Source organism: Dinoponera quadriceps, unplaced genomic scaffold (genome assembly GCF_001313825.1).
Source record: "Dinoponera quadriceps isolate SergipeBrazil2010 unplaced genomic scaffold, ASM131382v1 scaffold5050, whole genome shotgun sequence".
Taxonomy (NCBI): domain Eukaryota; kingdom Metazoa; phylum Arthropoda; class Insecta; order Hymenoptera; family Formicidae; genus Dinoponera; species Dinoponera quadriceps.
Genome location: NW_014560030.1, coordinates 68,853 through 86,528, shown reverse-complemented (window position 1 = coordinate 86,528; position 17,676 = coordinate 68,853). Strand labels below are relative to the sequence as shown.

Here is a 17,676-nt window from a genome sequence, read left to right as displayed (position 1 = left end):
CGGGAGAGGGAGCGCGCCGGAGAACGGACGGGCGGAAAGAAGGACGCCGATCACCCGTCGCTACCTTCTCTCCTCGGACACTTCCCTCTCGAGCCTCTTCTCCCCGCGCTCGTCGTCGAGACGGAGATCTATCACGAGCGACCGCGCACGCCGGTGCGTCTGTCCGGTGTCCACTGGCGCAGTCCACCCCCGTCGATGTGCCATAAAGCGCGCGTCCATGCGATCGCGATCGATCCTCGCATGATGCCTCGATCAGCCGTGCCGGAGACGACGGGTGTGAGAACGGATCGCGAAGTGTCAAAATTAAGCTAGTCGCATTATTAACGAAATGAAGAATATAAAGCTTGTTACATGGTGATTAGTTTATAGCGATGAGAGAAAGAGAGAGAGGGAGATAGAGAGAATGTGAGCGAGAGAGAGAGAGAGAGAGAGAGAGAATGTGAGTGAGTGAGAGAGAATGAGAGAGAGAGAGAGAGAGAGAGGGAAGCAGAGGTGGCGAATCGACGCGTAAAGGTGTGACAGGACGAAAGTGCGTGCGTGAACTTTCAAGGTGCCGTCCGCGACGAAATCCGGTAGAGCGTTTTCGCGAATAAAAATGAAGAGGGGAGAGAGTAAAAGGGGGAAGGGGGGAATAAAATTAAATACATGCGAGTATTTAATTTGTAATAATGTGTATATTGTCGGACTTTCGTCGGATCGTCGGTCGAATTTCAGCTGATGTTTTCACGCAACAGGGTCTATGAGACACGTGTACGTGCGCACGCGGAAACGAGACACCGTCGTGGTCGATGCGTCGAGGTCAGACGATGCGAAGCGCGAGAGGATGTGATTCTCGATAGGAAAGATCCTCCGGAATATTTCTGAGAATGTTCAAGGAATGGGATACGTTCTCCGGGTATTTTGTCGCTGAGCGAGTGTCGTATTCGTTGGACATTTCTTCGGGACAGTGCGCTAAAGTGAGATCCCTGTACGTAGTATACAAATTGCTCTACGTTAACGTCTAATTGCGGTCTGGCGGAACATTCTATGCATTCGGGATATTCTCACCTCGCATTCTTTGGTTGGGACGCATTCGACGACCGAGGGTGGATACGTTTCTCAATAATGTGGACGTCGCCGTAGATCGCGTCGCGAGACGCCGTAGAGAAAAAGAAAATGAGCGAGAAAGAAAGAGAGAGAGAGAGAGAGCGTGAGCAAAAGAGAGAGAGAGAGAGAGGGAGAGAGAAAGAGAGACAAATGTGGAAAACAGATATACAACAGATATTTTTAACATGACGCAAAAATTGATGTACTAGATGCGAGACGAGCAATTGTAAATATAGCTACTCGAACTTAACGGTAAATGTAGATAAAATATCGTAACGTAACGAGAGAACGGTCGTAAAACTCAAGTGGAACTGTCGATACCGCTTTTTTATATATAATATACTCGATACCGCGGAAGAAGGCAACACCACATTTACTAGATCAATATTACAAATTTTCAGCCAGCAGCGTTCCTTTCTAGCTGCGTGTTTCTCATGACTGTTGATTATTCGAGAAAGAAGGGAAGAAGGATAAGAATTTTATTACAAAATTATATACATATTAAGTTATATATAATAATTTATTATATTATAACAATTATACGTATATAATTGTAATAATATAATGATTAGAAAGTATCCGCTTCACATATAATACATGTATACTTTCTAATTGATATTTATTCTAATTTATTTTAATCTTATGTATCGCTTCTCTTACTTATCTTTCTCAACGTCCTCACTCTTCTGTCAATTTCGCGTTACACTTGAGCGGATGCCCACTTTGGTGATGCGTACGAAACTTCAAGCTGTCGAAAACATCACTTTTGCTTTAAACACGTCCCCGTTTCCTCCATCGATCTATTTTGATTGGGAAAACGCGTTAATTAGGAACGAATGCGGCTTGGCCGAAAATTTTCAGTAACTATTGATCTAAGAAAGAATGGTAAAGCATCCCACGGTGCCAAGTATACAAGAACAAAAACTACACGGCACATGCGTATAGGAAACTTACTCGCATCCCCGAGATGACCCGCGGGCGCGATAAAATTCGCGGTGGGGGGAGGGGGGTCGCGAAGTGATCGGACGCGTCGCGATTTGTTGACGAAACCGCGAGAGAAACGCGGGGAGATTTCTTCTTAGGAGAAGAAGGCGCGACACTCGCGCCGGGAGAACGCAGTTGATTCACGTTGTAATCTCGAGCCAGGCCTACGCACGATCGACACACTCATACACACGTACACACACGTACACACACTATCATCGCTTCAAATCGGCCGGATGCATAGATCGCACGATGTCGGCGCTGTTGTTTTCAATCACGCCACCGACAAGTGCAAAACGCGCAATTGGATGTTGCAGAGCCAAGTATAAGCGAGAAAATAAGAGGCACCCACGCGATGGAAATCCGTCGAGTCTAAGATCCGTAAAGTTTACTTTAGATATAATTTCGTACTTTAAAGTAAGATCAAGCGGGATAAGGGGAAGGTGAGGCGGGTGAGTGGAACGGCGCGTAGATTTGCCAATTGCGAGATTTGCGGCCCGCGAATGACCGATAGTAATTTTGACAGCCGTCGGGAAACGATGAAAATTGAAACGACTCGTTAATATTGGACAATTATCACGCTGTCCCATCTGTCCGCTCCGATAATAATCTCACTTGAGCGTAAGCCTTGTCGATTTTATATTCGACGCGAACTCCGATCGCCGGATGCCGCATGTATAAGCGAACCTATTGACCGATTTGTCGTAGACAACGTAGACACGTGTAAATAGTATCGGCATCACGTAAACGAGTAAGAGAACTATTGCGACGTGACGTCGCCGCGCGAAACGACGAGGTGACGTGACGAGACGAGCGACAGTCATAACGGGATGCGTCAAAGTAATAATGTCCAGAAGAAAATAATAATAATAATAATGAATAATAATAATAATAATAAATAATAAATAATAATGAATAATAATAATAATATAATAACGGTAAGTAATAAGAATAATAAAATATAGTAATAATAATGGAAAACGATAATATTTACCATTGTACGAAAAAAATGCCCCGCCTATCTTTCTACTAAAAATGAAAAATTATTTTTTGAATTGTGTCGTCGAAGAAGTCCTATGTAACCGTGTATGTGGGATCGCCCCGTGAGGAAACCTCACCCCCCGCGTTCCACCGAAGAGAGCTCCCAGTAAAAAATAGGCGAATTGATAAGAATTGGCACGGAGGTTCGTCTCGTCGAGTCATAAATTACTAATCTTCGAAGTTAGGGCTTTTCAACATGGTGGTGGGAACTTGTTTCTTATTTCTTCCCAATCGTATTGTTTCATTTCTGAATTCCGCAAAGACCATGGAGTTTTCCTTAAATTAAATTTCTTACTTGGATTTACAAAACACATTACAAAACACATTCTTCGCGTCCCACCTGTGTATTAGTTTCGATATCTGGTTGCAACATCGAGTAGCACCGTTACGTTGGAAATCCAAAGATTTCTTAAGGGAAAGTCCGACCGCTCGATTCCGAAGATATATCTCGGCTACATTTCGCATCTCGCCGCTCGAACAAATTTCTTTAGATTCGTTTCAATCCACCTATTTTTCACAGGGCACAACTTTGACCCCTCCTCTCTGTAACAGATATAGCTGAACTCGTCGGTGTTTATCAATATTGGGTAAATAAAGAAGAAAAAAAAACGTAAAAAGCGTAGATCGAAGTTTGTGGTTCGGGTCGGATGAAGTAACTGACATAGAAAGTAAAGAACGCAAAAAAATACGGATATAACGCATAATTATATAGGGGTACGGTGAGCCAACGTGCGAGCCCACGCAGCTCCACCACGTTGTGTTCCACGTAGGCGTATGGTAAAAGTAAAAATAAAAAAAATACATAATCATAACTACAAACGTACGTACTAGTTGACGAGTTAACGTGGGGGTTTAGCGAACGGTTAAGGGAGTGTGCTAGTGAACCTTACAAGTAACATCGCTGTACATATCTGTTGTGTATAGCCGACACACGCCACACTGTCCCGCGAAAGTAGTCTTCACACCCCTCGCATGAAGAATCTTTTCTACCGCGAGATCATAAAGAATTTTAGCGGCAGAGCGCCATCAATCTTTACGCTTAACTCTCGAGTACGCCCGTCGCCGCATTTTTTATTCCGTCGGTTCCTAAAGCCGGGTCACACACGCGAACGTGAGTTTATTATTAGCGACTCAGTTTTGAGGCTCGTTTCGCGCACACGTTACCGTGATTTAAAAAAAACAAAAAAGAGAACGGAAAGCAGAGGAAGAATGAAGGAAGAAAGGTGCAAACTATATACGTAAATTAAAACGAATCGATAATTTATGCATTTTACCGGATGATCGAGAATTAAAATCACGAGTGACGCGCGCCAGTAAGAATCCGTACGTCTACTTTGCGTCTTAACGCTCCATCGACACGCGCCGCTACAATTTCTATATCATTTCGCTAAGTACTCCGTTTACTTTCGACGGAAAGAAACGATTTCGCGCGTCAAACGCACCTTTTCCGGTGGGCAGCCCGAGGTTGGACGTGACATATCGATCTGTGATTCATTCCGTATGTCAAACCGCCGATAAAAAGGCATGCGTGAATTATTACTGCTTTCCTCCCTATTCCGAAACGGAACGAGTGAGCTTGTAAACGTAGCCTATACGTGGGTAATCGCTGAAGTCTCAGGCTCGACTTTGTATGCACGTCGGGTCAGTTCACATCAAGCCTTTGTTACCAACGCGGAGAGTTAAACGATATTTCACATTCAGCACGAACAATTCAAATTAGGCTACGAAATTGACAAACGATCCGAGCCGCGCCACGATCAAAGAGGTGCGCACTTTTTAACTCGCTAATTATTTCCTATCAACTCGGCGAACTCGCGTATATCATTCCCGTGGGGGGAAATGGAAGGATCGCAAAATCTCACGTCACGGTTGACAAAGTCCGCCACTTTCGACGGTTCGAAGCGAATGCGAGATTAATTTCTAAATTAATCAAACTCGAGTAAACGCGACGGGACTCCCTTCCCGTTGATGTACGCCGTACGCCGCCTCGGGTGACCCCCGTCGATATTGCGTTCTCGACGATCTCTTCGTGCTTCCGCGAGGGACACGAAGGGGAACAAAGTCCCGTAGCGCTTGTTACTGAGTTGTCCATTAACAACACGCCGTTACCCGACACGCGCATTATTGTAGCTCGTAGAGAAACGCTCAGCATGCGGCGACGTTCGCCGACGGCCGGATGGGAGCCGGGCGAACGCCGCGAGCGGTTTTCTATGTGTACTCGTCTACTTGCAAAACGATACGTAAAAACGGGAGAGAGAAAAAGAAAACAGAAAAAAACGATACGACGTTAAAAAGTCCTGTACTCGAGTTAACTTTACGCTTAGCGCATGTTTCCTTCCAAGAGCCGCGAGAGAGAGCCTCCGCCCGCCGGTTTCCCCGGTACTTTTTGCGTCCCGTGTCTCACGAGAGGGGCGTGTTCTGGAAACGAAAAAAACTCGTTTAACCGAATCCGAGCGGGAATACCGGAAATAACGAAACGAAAATTTCACAAAGTAACTTCTGAACCGCGAACGAAATGCGAATATATTTGAATTTAATTATACACTCGCAATCATCCTCGCCGACTTTGATTATCGCCCGGTTAATTATTGAAGATTAATCCACACGAATGTTTAATAGAAAATATCACGCAGATCAATTCTGTCGCTCCGAGGTCGCGATTTCGCATGTACATTTTTTTTTATATTCGCCAGGTGTCTCCAAATTCTTCCATGTTCTTCCAATTACTGCGATGATAAACGTTCGCAATACTTTTATTTTGACACAGAAAGAGTAAAAAGATATACAGAAAATATATACAAAATTTGGACGTTCCATCGTCCTGAAATTAATGAATTCGACGATACGACAAAAATCATTAAAAACATATGAAAATACGCGTGTATATCTACTATATAATCTTAATCCTTTGGTTCCAAATGTCCAAAAATAGACGGGAACAATTTTCGGTAAGCCGATACGCTACTCACTCGAGTGCAAGTTCCAAATTCTCGCAAATGACGTTCATTCCGGTGATCGAAGGACTCAAGCGAAGACCGAGGATTCTCGACGCGGCTCGTCGCAGGAAGGTGCAAAATTTATTATTGTTATGCCGGATCGCGGTCGGCAGCCGCGATCTACACGCGATTAAGAAAAAGCAATACTTCGTAACTATCGTGTATGTCTTGAACGCCATTAAAGGGCAGCGGTAGAACGAGAGACGATAAACATGTCAAAAGTGAAGAAAGCGTGAGGAAGGATGCGTGAGAAACTAGTGCGAGCGAGAGAGAGAGAGAGAGAGAGAGAGAAAGAAATAGAGTGCGTGGGAGAGAGAGAAAGAGAGAGAGAGAGAGAGAGAGATACATAAAAATTAATATATATATATACATATATATATATATATATATATATAAATATGCGAGTTGCGTTAACGATAGTTATTGCGAGGGGAAAGAAAGGAAGTCGTGCGCTTTTTTCCCGTTCATTTTATATGTAAAGGCGAGCCGCGGGACCGTTGCGGTCCGGAAGCGCTCGTCGCGCTTCTTTCTGTGCGCCAGTGAACAATTACGGCGGTCACGTGATACTTTCCGTTTTGTACATACAATACACGCGAGACCGAGATATGAATGATACATTGCGTTCCGTCGCGCGACGCCGGAGCGCTTCTTGAGCGGCGCTCGAGGGTCCGCGACCGATAATCGCGAGATACCGCGGAGTATCTCTGCAACACCGCGAATACGGCAAACGCTAATACTCTCACGTTCGGCGGGGATGAGAAACGCGTCTCATCGACGACTTATCATCTTGGATGGATTTTCGTCCGATCAATCCATCTTATTATTCCGTACGGCACGTACGACTCGTGTACTAGCGTTTACCGTATCATCCGCGGTCGATATCTTGTCGATATCGCGAGAGAAATCTCCGTTATCGCTCGCGGCAGAGAAAGAGAGAGATCGAGGGAGAGATAGAGAGAGAGAGAGAGCGTTAAAAAGGCCACAATCGTATGCGACATTGGTGTTGTTGATTAGGGTACCTACAATTATCCGTAGCGACAGTAGTTTCGTACATCCGTGCCCGCGAAAAGAGGAATCATCTCACATCGTATAGCGAGACCTTTATACTTTCATATGAGGACGACGGTCAATTTGATACTGGAGAGAAAAACGTAAACGACGACTGAGGGGAACCGTACCTAGCACTCACTCTCGGCATCGGCGTGACGGTGAACGCGCGGCTCCCAGGGTCCGAAGCGCGAAGGACCCCTCCGCGGCGATCACCGACACGGCCGACACACACGCTCGCCCGTTCGTCTCTGTACCTTTTTTTCTTTTCGTTTCGTGAACTTGTACATATTAATTGCGATCATTATGTAAATAATCTTGGATACACACACACACACACACACACATGCACGCACACACACATACGCGTACATACACGTGACATATATACGTACGTACACGCACGCACGCACGCGCGCGCGTGAGCGCGAACACGAACGCGAGCGCGTGCCGGCGCGGGAGGTTTATTTTAAAGACATCATGATATATATATATATAAATATATATAAATATATATTACCATGTAATGATATATTTAACAGTAAGGTAACATATTCTATACTCTTACACGCTAAGTACTCAATAAATATATCTATAAAATTTCCCCGTGTTTGTGTGAATGTCTGCCCCTGGACCCATCCCGACGATCCCGTCGTATCGTGGCGTCTGAACCATCCAAGCCAAAAACATATACAAGTGAATAAATCAATAAATGTATAAATATACACACACACACATACACGGTGTGTATTTATATATTTATATTTATATCGAACAACGTTAAACCTCTGTTTGTCGGACTCGTTGAAGGGACTACCGTTAAGTGTGTTCTCACCCCCGCCTCTGTTATCGCTCATCCCCCCCTCCCTTCCCCCGTTAACGGCATTTCGCCGCAACTTCATCCCACGAAAATCGCGAAAAGGGAGCTTTAGACTGTAAGTGTATACAAATGAGTATATATGTAAATACATATATGAATATACATGCGCGATGCTACACGATACTCTCGCGACAGGTCCGATGTTCCGACGAGTACCTACGGAGATACGTGATGTGATGAAAGTTGTTTTTCTATCGATAATAATAATAATAATAATATTAATAATAATAATAATAATAACGAAAGGTTAATTAAAGTCTTTTAGTAACATCACTGGCAAGTTGTTGTCATTGATCTCTCACTACGCCCACACAGCGTACGTTGGACTCTACGCGCGTCCAACGAGATCACACATCCTTCCCCTCAGACCTGCACGGGAAAATCTCAGTTCGTGTGATTGACAAATACAGGGACCAGACGAAGGCCCGGAGAGGAGAAACGATATTCCCGTTGTCGCGGCTGAAAATATTCGGCTGCTTGAAAAGTCTGGTTGAGACAATTAAAAACGATCGAGTAGAAACTCTCTTGCAAAGGACAATTTTTCCGTTACGCCAATATGCGAGTTTTTTTGTCTGACCCCTCCAGGTGACAGAGAACCACAAACTGAGTTTTCTTTCGTGCGTAGTTACCCCTTCACTCCTCTTTCGCTTTTGAATCGCTTGCTTGCTTATACTCGCTTTCGTACATGCGTGAATAGAAACTTATCTAACTTAGAAATAGAAACTTATCTGTCAGGTGCTAGCGGAGAAATTATACGACAATATATAGCGCGCACTCGCTAATTTATCACGCTGACCGCTCTCCCATACTGATCCTCCTCCTCGTTCTTTATTCTGCAAAAATTATAAAAAAACGTGAAAGAGAAAGAACAATCGCAACTGAGGTTCAAGTTCTCAAGGAGTGTAAGCAAGCTACTGATTGTGCTCGGAAGAATGGGGTGACATCGTTGTGTTGTCTACACGACAAGCGGCAGAGAGACACGTGTTAAATCTACCATTGCTTCCCGGATTTTTTACGTTTTCTCGAAAAAACACCAATTAATATTATTCATCTTTGACTGGCTAATATTATCGCCTGCATTTGCGATAACAGAGCTCTTCTCTCTTATCCAAGAAACAATTCTTATCTCCCAATCTTGCGCAATCTTGATTCTATTCCTTTGAACAAGAGGACCGCATAGACTGTTCTGTCTTAACGATAACGTTATCTCTCTCAACCGCGGAAGAGTTAATGAATGGGTTAGCTTTAAGTTCGTAAGGATACCAAGTTATACAAATTATATTATTTTCTAAATTCGAGCAAACATTGTGTTACAGTTTATCCTTCAGGGAAGCTCTCAAAGAATAAGGTTTCATTTCCAGGGTAACGATCAGATCATCACAAGCACTACACAACACAGAGGAATTGAATACCACATCCAAATGTTGCTTTGTACACGATTTTTATTGGAAAACAAGTGTTTTTAACAATGGCGTTGCTCTTTACAAATAGTCAGACGTTTCTCATCGCGTGTTTATACGGTATATTCTCTGTGTGTGGAGACGATAATGGAAGAAATACATGCTACATTCCCATTGGTTTTGTTATCCTCTCTCAAAAAACGTATGTGTAATGCAGCAATTCTGCATTTGCTACGATCAGCAACAGAACTAAAGCTGTAAACACTTACAGCGTGACAGCGACTGTCGAAAATGTAACATATATCAGATACTTGTCTTCCTTAAAGTAAGTCTTAAGTAAAACGAGAGAACTTCGGAACTGCTGCAAGTTCGATTTACAATAAAAGTATGATACGTCTCACTAACTGACAATGTCATGGGCAGAAATTTAGTGTTACATGCTAGAAATGATAATACAAACAATAATTGAATTAAACAACGGAAAAATGTAACTACGTTACATTTGCTGGTTTACATGTGCATAGAGTTGTAATAAATTGATTCGAAACGTTAAAAAAACTGCAGCGTAGTATGTGACGCGAGAAAAACGTGTCTTGCACAGATATTTTATTACAGGAAATATCAATGGAAGAGTGTGTGTGTGTTTGTGTTATTTTAAAGGTGCTCCTACATAATCGATCCTGCCGAAGCTATTGGTTTTGTTCTCCGATTAGAAGGATGATGTAAAATACCAGATGAGGCATTTTTTTAAATTATCATAAATTATTTATATTTAACAAAGCAGCGAGCTTTCCTTCCGACTTGATTAATATCTTACGTTTTGCACTAACGATGAAAAAGTTCTGGTCATCGTTGTTATTGATGATTGAAGTCAGTGAGACCACGTAAATGAAAATATATACATATTTTACATCGACTATTCTTCCAATTTAGACTGATTTCTTTTATATATTCGCATAGATTATAACGTATGAACACCATGTGAGTTACAATCATACGACATATATACATACAACCCTTTACTAAGTCTTTCTCGAAATCGAATATCTCGATAAAGCAAATTCTGGAAGTAGCACACTCATAATACATTTAGGAATGTGTATTCATTATTAGTAGGAAGCTATTAGTAGAACACAATGCAAAAAGGAACATACGATTTATAAATCAACGATAGAAATTCCAAATGCGTCATTTAACGATATTTGTAATGACATTTGACTGATAGCACTAGTGATGCATTATCGCGATTTGATTATTTTAAGAGCAATGTATACCAAAAATTAACAGTATACCGAGTGACTTAATCCTTCTCATGTCCTTTATAAAACGTTATCTACATAGCAAGTGCTCTCTAAAACACATTATTTTCTCAATTTGCGTACAGACGACCATTAGAAAAAATATAAAAATATCGCCATATGTATTTTTATAGCTCGTCCCGTGCCGAAGCCGACGATTTGTCCTATATGTGATGCATTTTTTTTTTAACAATATATTTTACACTCGAGATCTAATGCTTTTTTCCCGTAATGTGAAAAGGACTCTCGTATAAAGAATTTTTTCTACTCCGATTCCTCGGATTAACGAATGTGTTAATGTGTTCATCGAGATATTCTTACCTTAATATATTCTATATTATATATAGATCTCACAGAATTAATATGACTTTATCACTAACATAACTTAACGTCTAAGACACGAGCAGGATTATTAGTTGGTACTGGCATTGTATCTCCTAACTAATACTTCTTTCCTTTATAACAAAAATAATTGTACCAATCTGCATGTACAAAAATACAGACACAGGTGATGATCAGACGAATAAGTTAATAATTCTCTGGTGTTGCGAGATAATGCTACAACGGTGCATGTAAGGAACAGTTGGCTCTACACCAACATTGTTACTTACTCAAGGCCCAGAGCCCAATTGATACCTTGAACAAGGAATAAAATTAAAGGTTGCCAAGCAACAAGCCACCTTAACCAATCCAGCAAGTGGCCATATAAAACATGGGGCCGTTGCCACCTATGTCACGAATTAAGGTGATACAAGCTGAATAAATTGACGTTAAACATCAAATTGCTGGACACATTATGAAAAAGGATACGGATTGCGAAACATCTTCTTCAAGTCGACCTTCTCTTTACAATAAGGGCAAGTTTGTTTCTTCCCTACGATGCACCAGCCTCGGATGCAAAATTCATGAAAAACGTGTCCACAGTTGAGTTTATATGTATTTTCAATCACACCTTCCTCGCGTTCGGACACAAGAAGTCTATTTCCACATACCGCACAAACATTTGGCTCCAGAGACCTGGTTGGCATACTGCCTGGGGTGTAATACTGAAAGTTGTATTGGACAATCGTAAAGTTGTATGTACGATGCAAAGGTATAACAGTGTAATGAATGTTAATTTACAGTCAAGATTAATCTTGATGACACATACCCCAATATGTGATGCCATCGAGTCAGCACATATTTCAGCAACATCCCTTCCTAGTACTCCGAAGTAAAGACCATAAAATAAAAGCAAGAGGCCCCAGTCCATCCAAACGTGAGGCTTAACATCAAATATGAGATTTACACCGAAGAATGTAAATAACACTAAGATGTAGCCAACTATGCCTAATGCATAACTAAGTTTATAAATAAAATAAAACCACTTGTACACTAGCCTGCGAAAAAATTAACTTTCCTGTATTATTTTGTACTTATTGGCTATGTAATATTGATAATTGCATAGCATACCTTGGTGTTGTACCTTTTACTGGTTCTTCAGTTGCTTTTCTTACTACTAAACATGTTATACATGAAATTAAAAGCCACAAAAATATAAATCTCAACCAGTAATTTTTTAAACTTATTCCAAATGGAATAATCCACATGCCTATCAGTGTCACAAACTGTAAGAATAAGTAATATTATATTCATATGTACGTTTTCATGAATAAAATTTTTACTTAATAAATACTAATTATTACCTGATATGATTTAAAGTATCTTTTCTTCCATTCAACTAATACAAGCTGTGCTACTGCTAATGTCACCAATAATATAAGCATCATTTCTGCGTGCATAGATTCGTGACCTCGATGTTGTTCGTGCATCTTTATATGTTCTACCCTGAAAAGGAAATTTAGTAAAATGTCCACTAACTTATGTTTCTATACATATACTTCTTATCAGCCGCAGATATTACAAGAAACATTACAGTATGATAAGATTCTTATATTGTCAAGTTCTTATATTACTGTAAATTTGTCACTTACCTCCATTTCTCTTCTTGAGTTAATTCTGCTTCACTCTAAAACAAAGAATAACAGTTGCAATTGTAGAACTGTGAACAACAAAACATTGTTCAAAATAATGTACACGATTCCCCTTAACGTTACAATCGTCATCAGTCTGATGTCATTATATTAATGCGAAGATAATACGTGTCAAACTAATTGTTGCACGTCAGTATCAATTTGTATGAATCACATAAGTTTGGAGGTTATATTTTCAAGCACACAGTAGTACGTAGACATTACGCATCGGTTAATCTGTAGGATTATACACCTACTTTGTTTGACATTTGTTGTATGTCCATTATTAAAGCCATATCCAGTTAATGCATAGAGAAATAGAAATTAATAAATTGACATAATGCGACAAGAGAGAAACCTGAGAGCGGTCACGCCGGCGTTGATACCGCTTTTCATGACCGTTTGATACGCCATCTGCGCACATTTTGAAGACGGCACTATTTCGTTGCGCACATTTGCTGGTACTGTCGATACAGTCCTCATTTGGTGCGTGTCCGTGCTACGCACATTTTCTGCCGATACAACTTCCATTTGATGCGGGTCCGAGTTATGCTCATAATTTCTGTGGATGAGAGACATGGCGCCGTGTACGGACTTATATTTCGTTCAATATGAGTGCATGATATTTCCCCTTAGATATTATTATGAATATATTTTTATTATTTGTATTGTGTTGTATTGTATTGTAACAATGCAGTCTTTACCTCCTCCACCTTACCTTTCCATGACTGAACATCAGTCGGGTTGTTACCGGCGCAACTCCAATCTTTTCACACAGAGTGGGTTCCACTTAACGCTCGCAACGACGCGTCGTTCCACCTTTATTCAACATCTAGCGAGAAACAAAGGTAGAATGACGCTTGCGTCGTTGCGAGCGTTAAGTGGAACTTGCCCACAAGCGAGTGTTATCGCACCGACGTGTTCTATATATGCATAGTATGTACATGCCCATTTTAGTTTGTTTATATAGTTCAATGGCGCTCTCTGAGTGCAGGAGCCATTAAACCTTTTCAATGAAGCGAGCTTCTACTCAACACTGCTAGATAACGCTAGCGCAGACTATATCTGTATATATAACGGGTCTAACAATCGTAATGGGTCCGCTGTACCCGTTACGATTATTTAACCCGTTATTTTTATTATTCCTAAAATCTGCCATGAATCTCCATCGTCCTCATCGAAGGATTCTATAGAACTCAACAAGTCAGTCACACTTTTATTTTGGAATTTTATAATTCAACATATTAGAAACTTTTATACGTCCAAGTAGTACGACTCAATGCCTGATCAAAAGTCTTTTTATTTCCAAGTTCTACATTTCAATAGTAAATCAGAACGTTTATAATTTCTAATTTTAAAGCTTATTCGAACTTACTTAAAATTACACTATGTATATGTAAAAAGAAATCTATCAAACAATTGAAATTTTGCAGATACTGTCAGTCCCTCCACTTGTTCAGTAATACGAGTTAATTGCAAGTTGGAAGTTTTTGTATCTTCGACATAATAGCAAATCAGTCTCCTCACACAAATGCCCTCGAGCCCGAAGTCAGACACTTCTGAATCGAATCGGCGCTTAAGTTTGGCGGGAACCGAGCTCGTAAGGAACGATTAATACCCCGAGAATTCGATTGGCGTTTGCCGTTAGATCCAATCAAGTGTCGCGTGACTTCGCCAGTGAGCGTGCACCGCGCGTATTCGTGGGCGATCGTCCGCGCTCGGGCGTCCACGGCTCTAAACCACGCCCAGCGCTGCGAGGGCCAGAGAGGGAAGTTGGTAATTCACTCGGCAGAGCAGCAATATGAGCGCTCGTGGTACCGTTCGCTGAGAAAACGCGCGACGTGACGAGATTCCATTGCCGTGAAATCGCGCGCCGTACGTGCCAGCGGGTCGCGCGACGCTCGCGTGCTCGGTGAGTGTTAACACAGTGCCGTGCCTGATTGCGTCCCGCAACACGTGGATACGTGGATTTCTTGGTTAGTTCCCCGGATCTTCGGAGGGATACCCCGCCAGCCATCGCCTCCGCCGCCGCCACCGTGGTCGTCGCCGTCGTGGCGAGGGATTACTTTCGGTGAGTAAGGCATAACTGTCTTGACGCGATTCGATGCACGTCGCCGGAGAAGCGAGCGACGATATTCCGCGAAATTCCGCCGCTGTGCGTCCCGGCATCGCCGCCGAACCACATTCCGTCCTTCGCGTGTCTTTGACAGGCGAGAAATTATTCGCGCGAGGAACCCTCGGCATCCGCGAGAAAGGAGCATCGAAAGGAATCTCGGGGGGAACATCGACGAGACACACGCGTTTCCGACGCGCTGACGAAGAATCGCCCCGTACACTGTGAAGTTGCCCGCTCCAACCGTGAAGGAGCGCGCACGGTACGCCAATGAACTGACGTTCGAAAGAATTTAAATTTCCATGTTTGCGCGAACGCGTCACGAAGTTCCCAAAGTGTTCCGGCACGTCGTCCTTGGGCGCCGATAAGGCGGAATGATAACATAATTCTCGAGAGAAGCTGCAGCGCGAAACGCGATATCAACGATGAGCGAGGAGAATGTCGATTTTCTCTTCCGTGCTCGGCGTGCTCCGGAGCATTCGCGGAGTGTCGGACGTTCTCACGATACTGTTCTCTACGAGCGATAATCAGTCGTCGGGGGCAATTAGCTTCTATTCTCAACGTCCAGTTTCAATTCTCTCTCGACGACGCTTTCAAGGACTCGGCGCGCGATCATGCCGAGTCTAAGTAGCCGATTAGAGGTCGGTTAACCGGTCCAACCTTTCTCTCACTCGCGCATGCCGAGTTATGCGGCATCGTCTTCGCCCGTACGAGCGTCGCACAGCCGTGCACAATTTATTTCGACCGCGTCAAATACGGACGCATACGCGCCCGACCTAATCCCAGAAGAAGCCTACCGTTGTCTCTCTTTTTTTTTTTTCCCTCAAAGACACCGCGGTTTAACAGGTAGCAGGTCGGTCAGGAAAGTTTGGTCGCGCCGCGATTACTGACCCTGAAGACGCGCCCCGCGGAATGCGGAAAACAAGGCGGGGAAGGTCAATAGTTTCGCAATCGTCAGGCGATCGTCTGGCGGCGGCGTCCGATCGCTGAATCCAATATCGAATCGAAGATCGCGTTCATCTGTTGCGCCCCCATTTGTACCCCGGATCAACCGCACCGCTGCAATACACGCGAGATAAAGAATGCATCGCGCCCCGGCCGCGCTTCGGCGGCGGTGCACCGCGGGATTTATCGATCCCGCTGATTTATCGCCACTCCGCTCGTTAATTACGATAACTCAACAATTCGCGTTTCCCATCTTCCTCGCCATCTGTCCGTTTTCCTCTCTTTTTTTCTTCTTTTTTTTTTTACAACGCGTTCATCATGGGTGTTATCGCCGGAGGCGGACCCCTACGTAAAAAGCGATCGAATTCAGGCCCGCATTCTCGTGTCCCATCGTTTAGCACTAACTGTGGCCGTTTAATCCTCGAATTCGAACACTGTATGTCGATAGAGAAAAACTGCATTCGGCGCCAAATGCGGGGTAAGAATCGGGTTTAATGTTATCGATCACGTTGCGTAACGTTACTTGGATGTTCGCCAATTTTTTTAACCACAAATATCGCATGCATACATATCTATTTTGCCAATTAGTTATCGCGGGAATATGTGTATACATCATTTTTGCTTAATTTGTATATCCATATATTTCGTATAATGTAATGTATAATGTAAAACCTAGGAAATTATATAATATAAATATATCTATATAATAAGGGAAAGAGAGAGAGAGAGAGAGAGAGAGAGAATACACAGGAGGATATTTTCCGAATACTATTATATACTACTATATTATCGAATACTATTATATAATACTATAATACATTGTTGTGCTGATAAACTTCTGTTTGGTCATTCTCCCGCACGGATATCTTACATCCTGAAAAATTATCAGACGCGATCTTAGAGATATCCATTTGCGATTGCCGCAGTCTTCTAATTGCTCCCCATCCTCCTCCCACCCTGCGACCGTGTTTCCTCCCTGTAACGCGATTAATGTGATTTTCTGCTCCCCGGGGATTCAATGTGTGTGTGCAGTTTCGCCGGTGCGCGCGCGGAACGAACAAAGTCAGGGAACTCCGAAGGAGCAAAGTCCTCGCAACACGGCCGGGTCGTTTGGATGTCGTACAAATTGGCGGACCGCCAGATTTCCGCACTCTCGCTCGTTCGTTCGTTTGTTTCACTCGCTCGCTCGCGCGAGTATCGCGTTCCCCGTTTGCATTCGCGTGTGAGCGCCTGCATGTGTGCCGCGTGCGTATGCACATGTGTGTGTGCATGTATATGTGATTTGCTTCCGCCTGCGACGATATCTAAGCGCCACATGTGCTCGCCCGAAACCTCAACATGTTCACGCGTCGTCGTATTTCACTCGGCGTTTACGCTCTCGTCAGAAATACAACATTGAAATTCGCAAAAACGCTCAGTGTATTCCGTCGAACGTTCAAGTCGTCCTCGTATCATCGGATCGTTACTCAAGAGACATATACACACACACACATACACAAGAAGAAACTCGATGCACGCTTGTGCACATTTCAAGTCAGATCGACACCCCTTCGTTCCCTTCCGTCGAGATAGTTTCCTCGGATAAATAGAAATCAGGATCTAATTTGACAGAAAGTGACACATGCCTCATATCGTGTAATCCTCGTATTTAGAGCTCTTCGAGATACCAAAACGTCGGCCGAGATCAATGACTTTATTGGCCGGCGTAACGCAAAGGACAAGAAAATGGCTCGTAAAAAGCACCACGGTGCGATGCCGTAAATCGCCGGCTGTAATACTGAAATCGTGATATAATAAGAACGTCCACATTAGTCTATATTTACGATAAATCCGTCCGTTATGATCTTATCGACCGTCCGATAACGGAACGGCGG

At 43.0% G+C, this 17,676-nt stretch overlaps 2 protein-coding genes across 7 annotated transcripts in view; one reads left to right on the top strand and one right to left on the bottom strand.

The window, feature by feature from the left end:
* Positions 1-3,051: 3,051 nt before the first annotated feature.
* LOC106750604 (RING finger protein 121) lies at positions 3,052-13,139 on the bottom strand. Of its 2 annotated transcripts, XM_014631054.1 has the most exons (8): positions 13,002-13,139; positions 12,706-12,740; positions 12,418-12,559; positions 12,185-12,339; positions 11,883-12,111; positions 11,543-11,778; positions 11,344-11,460; positions 3,052-8,867 (listed from the first exon to the last, which is right to left on the bottom strand). In XM_014631054.1, the coding sequence occupies exons 1-8, from the start codon at positions 13,038-13,040 to the stop codon at positions 8,813-8,815; spliced, it is 1,008 nt and encodes a 335-aa protein (XP_014486540.1). In that variant the 5' UTR covers positions 13,041-13,139; the 3' UTR covers positions 3,052-8,812. The 2 variants fall into 2 exon arrangements, with proteins under 2 accessions (XP_014486540.1, XP_014486541.1); XM_014631055.1 differs by lacking the exon at positions 3,052-8,867 and having other exon boundaries at positions 8,874-11,460.
* A 1,390-nt stretch (positions 13,140-14,529) lies between these two features.
* Positions 14,530-17,676, top strand: part of LOC106750606 (protein kinase C and casein kinase substrate in neurons protein 1) — a 54,381-nt gene continuing 51,234 nt past the window's right edge. For all 5 annotated transcript variants that reach the window (XM_014631065.1, XM_014631064.1, XM_014631063.1 and 2 more), the window contains exon 1: positions 14,530-14,815. The gene's annotated coding sequence lies outside the window, so the exon portion shown is untranslated. The remainder of the gene's footprint in view (positions 14,816-17,676) is intronic.